The sequence below is a fragment of the Lichenostomus cassidix genome, chromosome 2 (assembly GCF_008360975.1).
Source record: "Lichenostomus cassidix isolate B80296 chromosome 2, HeHo_3.0, whole genome shotgun sequence".
Classification (NCBI taxonomy): Eukaryota; Metazoa; Chordata; class Aves; order Passeriformes; family Meliphagidae; genus Lichenostomus; species Lichenostomus cassidix.
The window spans coordinates 120,256,199-120,266,095 of NC_139482.1; the positions used below are offsets into that span (position 1 = coordinate 120,256,199).

Consider the following 9,897-nt stretch of genomic DNA (forward strand, 5'->3'; position numbering starts at 1 on the left):
ACAAAATTTTTGGCTTCAAGTACTGAGCAGAAGACCTTCGTCATCCACTTCCCCTCTGCCCTAGTGGAAATTTTAGTCTGTAATCTGCTTGAACACTCATCTCTCAGATGTAAACCAAGGCTGTGTGAGAGACCCGATCATTATGCTGAAAGCATTTATCTTCGTTGCACACAGCCGTAACTATGGGTAAATTCAATGGGAATTGTGCCTTCTCTCTTTCACATTAATGGGGGTAATTTAATCTCAATCTCTGGGCGTTGTCACCAGTATGGCCCATCCCTGTATAATATTTAGTCTAAAAGTCTTAGCTTTTTTTTAGTAGAACTGGAGCAGACAATTAAAGAAAGTACTTGATCACCAAGTTTCGCACATTGTTTGAGCTAAGCTGCTTTAGCTTATTAATTACAAACTCACAGAGCCTTCCAAGGGAGCAGCTTAACAAGACAACATTCCCTGGCTCTCACACATGTATTGTGTTCTACTTCTCTCTTCTCAGAACTTGAATAGCTAGGCGTAAACACATGTATAAAATACTATATATACTACACTATATAACTGTAAGCAAAAAATATTTGAAATCAACCAGAATAACTCTTTACAATAAATACATATCCATTCTATTTTCCTGATTGAAATCAGACACATATTCATCAATATTTTATGTGACAGGTTGAAAGAATTAATGGGTTTTTTACATTTTAGCTGTATAGTTAGTCTATTTGTAAGCGAGAGCTGCTGATAATGCTCAGGGACACTGGTTTCAATAAACTTTTCAACTTCTGCTCTTTCTCAGAGTGAATTCTTCCATCCTAGCTCAAAAATTCTGCAGCTGCTGCACAGCAAAGTAGTTCCCAAAATTCTATTTACACAGGCAGATGCAAAAATAAGCAAATGAGACTCCTTAGGGCCTAAAGCCATAACTTTTATTTATCTTTACCAAATAAAGACTATAAAATTTAAACTTCAGTTGATATTTAAGTCAAAACTTTTATTTTAAAAAACCCCAAGACTAAACTAACTCATCAGTAAAATTACTAAATGTTTTGTATTTATCTTACTTTACTGTAGCATGGTTATATGCCAAAGCTAATATATCACATATCAGTACAGACTGATTACCAAAGGTTATATAAAGGAGTAACAATCTCTTAATGGACAGAAGAAATTATTTTTACTCTCTACTCATCCTGGTTTCTATTATGGCACTGGCATTTTTCAGTTTAAATAATGATTAAGATTTTTTTTTTATCTTCGATAGTATTTCACCTATGGAAACACTAAACACTTCATATTATTATTATTATTAACTACCAATAATTTCATTACATTTATATCTCAGAATTGGTTATATAGCCACAGTACCCACTCAATTTCTTTTTTTCTTGTTTGAAACAACGCAAATAGCATCCCGTACTGTGACATTTAACAGTACAGAACCAGTGTGGATTATCATCCAAGTTCTGATTGACTGAAAGCTTTCCTCACTTAAGGTTGGGGTTGTGGCTTTTTTTGGAAGACACAGTAAAAATAATTTAATACTTTTTCCTGGACAAAGCTTTTAAATAAGAAAAATATATTGCCAAATCACTAAATAAAAACACTGCCAGTATTGAGCAAAGATTAAGCAATAAGTAAGTGTTCTGAAAACAACTAGAAACACAGAATATTCACTAACACTAGAAATGCAGGTAAAGAATAGAAGGAAGTGTAACCAAAACCGTATGTATTTTTTCTTAAAATTTCAGTTCCTGTGAATATTTTCCCCATCCCCAACCCCACTGCTTGAAAATGTTGGGGTGAAACTTGCAGGAAGCCTTCATATTGCTACTAGCTTGCATTTTGTGATACAAGTTCATTGGGATCTCAAAGAGTACATGAATTCTGCATTGTCATCTCACACAGCTGTTTTATTAAACAGCTGTTTAAACACACATTTTGAAAAAAATCTATTGATGAAACAAGATTTTTCAAGTACCACTTTATTTTGGCATGGTCATGTAATTTGATGGTGGCACACCACAGCAGTTTTCAAGGGATAACACAGAAGCACAGCAAAAGCTAACATCCTACACTCTTTAGTAAAGTTGTATCATTACATTAGCTCTGTATTCAATCAGATTTAAAAACCTACACGTACAAATCTTACGTGCTTAACTTTACAGAATATATGAGAAGTAATTCTGGTGATAGAATAAGCTACTACCTAAAACTATTCCCCTAGATGTTTTCACAATTTCACAAATAAATCCAGGGTTTGTAATAACCTGGTATTAAAACTGAAAGGAGGTGAAAGGTAAATTGTAGTAATTAAGATGTCAGTGTTATCAATAAAGTAAATCTTTCGAGTTTATGATGTAAATAGTTCATATCTGCACACTGAAGGAAAGGCTTTAATTATTTAACACTTTGTACAGCAATGACATTTTTCTGTACATTTTCAACTGAACTTCCTTGGCTGTTTTTTACCTCTCTTCTATTCATAATGTAAGTTCTGTGTTTCCAGCTGTTCTGAAAGTAACTGTTTACTGTTTATTTCTTTAGCACTTGCTTTTAAAAGCTTCAGATTACTAAAGATGCTGCACCAAATTCTCTAAAGCAAATCCCTTCTATTCCCTTGTTCTACATTACTTACATCTTTTCAGAATATTTCTGTGGTTTTTTGGAGGAGAAAGTTGCACAAGATTGGGCTTTTTTCTGGGAAAATTCTTGAAAATAAGTCATCTTCCTTTAAAGGCCTGTCTTGTTGGCTTTTTTAGAGAAAAAATATGATTTGCCTAAAGTTATGCAAACCAGGTTTAAACCAGCCCAGCAGTGGCAAATTACCAACAACACTGTAGTTAGAAAACAAATACAAGATCTCATCAACATTGGCTTCTATTATTGTAGATAAAAATGGCTACAGAAAACCACCATCAAAGACTGTCCACACAGACAAAAATCACAGTAAGTTTAATGATACACATGAAGGCTCAAACTCACAAGTTTTACAAGCTACTGTGCATCCACTGAACTGCAGTAACTATTTCAGGTCGACGCTCAGAGCCATTGGCAAAAAGAGGCAATTTGTTACAAGTTCCAAAACTTCCCTAGTAGATTGACTAAGAACAAGCTAATCAGATAACTCTCATAACTTAATCAGAGACTTCTCAGCAGATCTGTAAAAACAAAATTTAGTTAACCTAGGGCATCATACACTCTTGAGTAAAATTACAGCAGTTTAAGAAGTAACTGGAACTTACTTTGTGCACCATTGTATCATTTTTATCAATAATATAAATAATATTGTCATAACAGTACAGTGTCAGACTACTGGTACAGTCAGAGATGGCAATGAGTTGCAAAAGCATTTCAGGTAAACATTGGGTATTTAAAAACATTGTACTTAACCAGAAAAAGGAGATCTCTTTTTTGTATCAGGCAACTTAGAAGATAGCACAAATTTTAAATTATTCCAAATAAAAAACCACTTAAAATTATATAGACCAGTTTCCTTAGTAAAATATTTTTTTCACACTGAACACATAGATGTTAATTAATAGAAGAATTCAGAGCCTTGAAATCTTGCTCATCTGGAAGTACGTCTACAATAACCTTACTAATTTTACAGTTCATTTACTAAATTTTCATTTATGCTTCCTGTTTACAACTCCTTTCCAATATGCTAAACTACATTATTAAATTAATAGTTTAGTAAACATAGGAAAGAGTAATTAGAGGATTACGCAATTAGCCCCACACAGACAAAAAACCTTCATAAATGTCCTTGAATTTCTTATCAAAAGACGACAGAACATCATGTAAGAAAACAAAAAGTGTCATCTTGCAGCTGGTATTTCTAAAATGAAAGCAATTACAACATTAGACTTACCATGGCTGTAATTTCAGGAAGTGAGTACTACCCTCCACACATCTTTCTTTTAGGCAACATTTGTCATTCATGTATCCTAAACAACCTCACTTAATATGTAACCATTTTTTCCCCTTTACACAGGGAGCAACAGGAATTAGGGTGAGGCACGCTGTGGAAGGTCATTTACTAGGCCAGACACAGCAACACAGCACAGGTTCACCAAGTCCCTTTACAGAGTGCCTCCTTCCCCATTCACAGCTGTTATTTCCCCACTTTTCACACAATGTTATAAAAAAATACTTCTTAACAAATTATAGCCTCTGTTTTGCAGTTGAGCTTGTGAAAGTCTGAACATTAGAAAAAGAGCACTGCAAAAACGCATTTGCCAGAAAGAGCTAATAAAACCAAGGCAGATCAGACTACCTGCCTAAGCTACTGCTAAAAGAACATTCTGTACAGTATGTTCAACTTCTTGATCTCAATTCATTTCACTAACTGAAAGACACACCATGGGTGGGGGAGAGATTTATGCTTCTAAACTTCACGAGAATAATTTTTATCCCATAAAGTTCAAAGCTTCGATATTTAAATTCTTTTTGTCTATGCTAAATCCAGGTTATCAGGAAAATTAAACAAATGTCATTCATTTTGTACACTCTACTGGGCTGTTCTATTACTACTGACAAAAAATGTAAGCTACACTGGACCAAAATGAAAGGAATGCTAAATGATCCACATATAAAAACAAATGTAAAACTGCAAATATGCAAGGAAAAGAAGAGAAGTGGCTGGTTAAATAAGGAAAGACAAGGGCCTCTGCCACAAAACCTAGCCATCTTTTCTCCTGCCCCAACCATAATAAAGCACCACCCACTCGGAGCAGCACACAGTGAAAGTGATCCATTCTACCGAAGCAATTTCTGCAGCCCCTATTTAAGAACTCTTTCAGAGTAGGTATGAATGAATAATTCAGCTGGAAATACCTGTCAAGCAGCAGGATGTTCCGTGCTACTGAACCTACAGCAACTCCATCCGGCCGAGAAAGCCAGACATTACCTGTCCATAGGGCTGACACCACACTGCAACCTCATTTTACAGAGAAAGAGAACCCCACGGGCAACACGCGGCTTGGAACAGGACATGCCTGTCCCAGCCCCCTGCGCTGGGGAATTACAGCGCCGTAACCCCAGGAACTCGAAGCTGTCGCTCACGGTCCCCACAATGCCACAGGGAGGGTGTCCCTGAGCGCCCACACGGCACGGTGTGCCATACATTCCCACTGCTCCCAGGGAACCTGGACCCCCTCAAGGCCCGGGGGGCAGAGATCCCTTGGCCCTTCCCTCGCCTGCCCGGGGAGCGGCATCGCTGCCCGACGCCTCCCTGAGGCGCCTCTTCGCCCGCGCCCCGGGCCCGCTGCCTCCCCCCGCACCGCCCCGCCCGCCGCCGGAGTCCCGGCCTCGCCCCTCACACCCCTGCGGTTCTCACCTCCATCCCGCCGCCGGGCCGGGCCGGGCCGGGCCGGGCCTTCTCTGCCGTCACCCGCCCTCCCCGGCCCCGCTACCCGGAGCTCGACCCCCTCAACCTCTGCCCGGGCTGTTCCTCCCTCCGCGCCGCCCTTCGCACCGCACCGCGCACTCCCGCACCGCGCACTCCGGCACGCACGCACGCGCTCGGCGGAACGGCTCCTCCCGGCTCCCGCCGCCGCCGCCCGGCCCCAGCGCTGCCCCGGGCGCTCCGCCGCAGACGCCTCACCTGCATCGACGCCATGATGGATCCGCCTCCTCCCCCCTCCCCTCTGCGCCGCCGCCGGCACCGCCCCGCCCCGCGCGCGCCCCGGTCACGTGCCCGCGCCCGCTCGTTGGGCGGCTGCGCGTGCGCGGGGCGCGGGCGGTGCGGGCGGGCGGTGGCTGTGGCGCCTCGCTCTGCCGCCCGTCGCGGCGGCCGGAGGGCTTTGCTGGGCGCGGACTGCGGCACCTCCCTGTTGGGGGTTTCTCCGGGCTCCCCTCACGCCTGCTATGCCCCGGCGGGAGGGTCATGGAATCATAGAACCATGGAATGTTAAGGAGTGGAAAGGGATCTTAAAGATGATTAGATCCAACAGCCCCGCCGTGGGCAGGGACACCTCCCGCCAGACCAGGCTGCTCAGAACCCTCAGAACCCCATCCAGCCTGGCTTTGAGCACTGCCAGGGATGGGGCATCCGCAAACCTCCCTGGGCAACCTCTGCCAGCGCCTCACCACCCTCACAGTAAAGAATTTCCTCCTGGTACCTGACCCAGATCTCTTCCAATGTGTGCCATTACTCCAGGCCGGCCGGGAGGGAGGAGGGCTGCTGGGCCCGCGGGGCTGGGCGGCTCTCCTGCTGAGGCGCTCTCTCCTGTGCGCTTCCCTGGGTGCTACTCTGCCACAGAAAATCTGATCTCTCTGCATCGGTGGATAGTGATGTACGCGTCCAAATTAAAGTGGGTGTATTTTTTAGTCAGAGCATTTTTGGATTCTGTGTTTTCCTTTCCTGGAATAACCCCTGTCCTTTGCACCAGATGATTTTGTCATGTCTATGTAGGTGAAAATAAACAAGCAGCGCTTAGTGGAGTGACTGTGTGCAATCGATAAATTAAACAACTTGCGGAAACACACTTCAGACAGCTGTTATTTCTGCTGTAGTATTTCAGACTTAACGGATCCTCAAGATAAACCTACAAAATGTTTATCCAAAGACAACCTATAACATTTATAATCCCAGTGGTTATGTAAAACTAAGGATTTAACAGAGAAACTGATTTTATAGGTCATTATAATCTCCATATCCCCACTGCTCTTGCTGCACATTCCAAAAACACTGAAGCCCATTTCTCTGTCCCTTCACCCTCCTCCTGTGTGATGTTAAAAAATCCTTGGGTCACTTCTGCTCCAGTGGTAGCCCCTGCTTTATTCTTCAGAGATGGCCTGATATACAAACAATTAAATTATTGAACATTTGTTTGCAGTTTGTATTACCTTTGAAATCTTCTTTAATTTTAGACCTCTAGAACGGTTCTGCACCCAAAAGCCTGCCTACCTTGTTCAACTGTATTATTTAGTGTGATGCAAGTACTACCTCTATGTTCAAGCTTTACCTCCTGGTATGTTTTTAATACCCTTAACTTTGCAAACAGCTAACTGGAGGAAAACAAAACCCAGCAAAACATGGCATCAGCTTCCAACTTTTATCCAGCATCAATAGTGTCGTTGATGTTAAAGCAAGCATACAAACTTTTGGGATTTGCTTAAAAGTCAGAACCCTTTAAGCAGAGGGTGGCAGCAGGAGTATCCTTATCCTGTGAGGTAGCTGCAGAAGTGAACAAACCCCTTGGCTTTGCTGGAATTTGCTGAAGATGGAATCAATATATGTTGGTTTTTGAGTCGGAAAGGAGATTAGCCTACGAAAAGTAAGGATGGGAAAAGTATCGCCATGTAAGCTGCATCCTATACATTTGTCTTCTGAATTCAATTCTCATTCACAAACTGTGGGTTCCTGATGCCATGCAACTTGACATTGCTCTAATGTATTTTCCCTGGAAGTCAGTATTTATTAGTATATGATTTTGCAAGGCCACTTAGGTTGCAGAGGATTTATTGCATTAAGTAGCCACATAGACTTGGTAAAGGTTTCTCTTTCCTGCAATTCTTCAGGACTAACATAGGCTGTTACAGCATTAAGTGGAACATTGCCATTTCCGTTTTACTAGTTGTTGTTGTTTTGCATGATCCAAACATATGTTTATCCTAAAATACATCTCTTAATGCCATATGCCACAAAGACAGCAAGAACATCAAGTTTAAGCAATGGACATGTGTTTGGTTATAAACATGGACATATTGACTATCTGTGCTGATGTAATCACAGTGAGATAAAACTGATTTCAAACCATTATATTCAGTTTCTTAAGCCTCTTCCAGAAAACCCTGTTGAAGGTCAGAAGATATGATGCAGCGTAAGCTTATGAATGCCAGAACACTTCATAGCCTGCAAGCTGGTTTTGCATGGAACGATCAGCCTTGTGGTCTTAAACAAACTGTACTCAGTACAAATATGACTGTAATAAAGAAAAATTATCTCTGGATGAAAAGCCACCTTTGAAAAAAAAATTAGTTTTTAACTGCCCTTATGTTAAAGAAGTCTTTTTTTCCCTATCACACAGAGCTTTTCAATATTAAAAACAAGGCACTTACTTATTTTGCACTAAAGTATTGTTTACCGAGATAACTTCATCTATGCTGCAAATCCCATTCCTGAGGATAGCAGGTGTGAAAAAAAAGAGGCAGTTTGTCCTGCATATAAATAGAGCATGAGTTAATTACTACCTACTCAATCTTAACTGGGTGTGTATGTAACTGAAGCATTATGGTGGGCAGAATCCCCCATCTCTGAATTCACTTTGAGAAAAGTTTATATTTACAGGACTAGCAAAGGTGTCTTTCATCACTGTTGCCACATCTTTGTTTTTTAAAGTCTCATGCAATGCCTAATATATATGTGAAACATTTTTAACTCCTTGTCATCACAGGAATAGGGGCATCTGGGGAATTATCCCTGAGTTTTATTGAGTTTTTTCCCTTTCCTCATTTCTTGGTAATCTGGCTTGCAGAGATGTTTTTGAATGGTGCATAATGCTATAGGGATTAGGGAATCAATCCCGTAAGCACAGTAAGAAAACAAACGCTATTACCAGACTCCCAGAAAGAGTTTATGTGAATATCAGTATTTTCTTCTTAAGTTTTCCAGTAATCCCTGTAAGGAAAGGCCCCAGTTCCCAGAAAGGATAAATTTCACTAGGAGCTGCTTATTGTAATTTTGTTTTCATCCCAGTGTTGACCTTTACCTATACAAAATGTGGGAGAAAACACTTCTGCAATTAACCCTTCCTGATTTGTTGCAGGTATAGTGATGGACAACAAAATAGCAGCTTGGTTTTTAAAACAGAAAGCTATAGTATTTAGCTAATGCAGTCTGATCCTTCACCAGTCAACCTAAGTTTTGACAGAGACTTCAAGGATCAGAGTCCTGGGTCCCAAATATTCAAAGCTTCAGGGGTAATGTTATCTTTATTATTTCAGAGGCTATCTTACACTGATCTGGTCAAATACATGATTATGATGCACATATTGAAAACATAGAGAGCAAATAATGAAAATTATACCTCCTACTAAAATGGTTTTGGTAAATATTCTTGAAGTTGACCTAAAAATTCACTTCAGTGTTTGTATAACCTTATACTTACAGGGGAAATGCCACTAATGTTCAAACTGTATCCATTAGATAATTTTCTGATATACCAAGACAGTTTCACAAAGGTCAAACATAGTTTTTGATTTGTGTCCCTGTAATTCTACATTCCATTCCCTCTGTTGTCCATAATGTTTTTCAAACATCAAAAACAATTTTTTTTCCTCTTCTCTCACTTTTTTTTCCCTGTATCATTCTTCTACGCACTGAACTGTCACTGCCTGCTTCTTTATGATTCCTGCCACTAAAATGACATGGGGGCTAAATTCCTTTTGCCTGTATCTGCTGTACTTTTTAGCTTTCTATTTTGTGTCTTTTCACAGAAGTCAACTGTACATTCAGGTTAACTCCCTGTATTACTCAAGTGGCATCACAACCATAATCTGCAGAGCCATGACACTGCATCTCCTGAGTGTGGAGGACTCCCTGCCCCTCAGAAGAATTGTGTCAACTGTTTCTTCCACTCCTGCCAGTTTAAGAAAGGGCACTGAGTTTAAAAAGTCTGTGAAATGAAGATCTTATAAACAAGCTTGATGCACCTGTAGAAATCATCAACTAAAGATGCAGACTCAAATGAAGACAATATTATATCAAGAATATTAAAGTAGTAAATTGCACACATAGCTAAAAATTAAAACAGCCTAAATTTGGAAGATAACTTTCAGCTGTTGAGATTTTATTGTTGTTTTATTCCTTAGTGATTTTGTAGGTTTTTCACCAACAGTGTACTCCATTTTCACCTTAGTTCTTAACAGGAACAGGTAAAATGTCATTTCCATCCC

General features: G+C 40.5%; 1 protein-coding gene across 8 annotated transcripts in view; it reads right to left on the reverse strand.

Moving 5' to 3' along the window:
* UBE2W (ubiquitin conjugating enzyme E2 W) overlaps nt 1–5,666 on the reverse strand; it is a 32,600-nt gene extending 26,934 nt beyond the window's left edge. For 7 of the 8 annotated variants that reach the window (XR_014850161.1, XR_014850163.1, XR_014850162.1 and 4 more), the window contains exon 1: nt 5,603–5,666. Coding sequence is in view for 5 of the 8 variants with exons in the window: in XM_085053051.1 (XP_084909177.1) it covers nt 5,603–5,617 (15 nt within the window). In the remaining 3 variants the exon portion in view is untranslated. Of the gene's footprint in view, nt 1–5,335; nt 5,563–5,602 lie in introns of those variants that run through there. The other variant, XM_085053049.1, reaches the window with a different exon arrangement.
* Nucleotides 5,667–9,897: the final 4,231 nt, after the last annotated feature.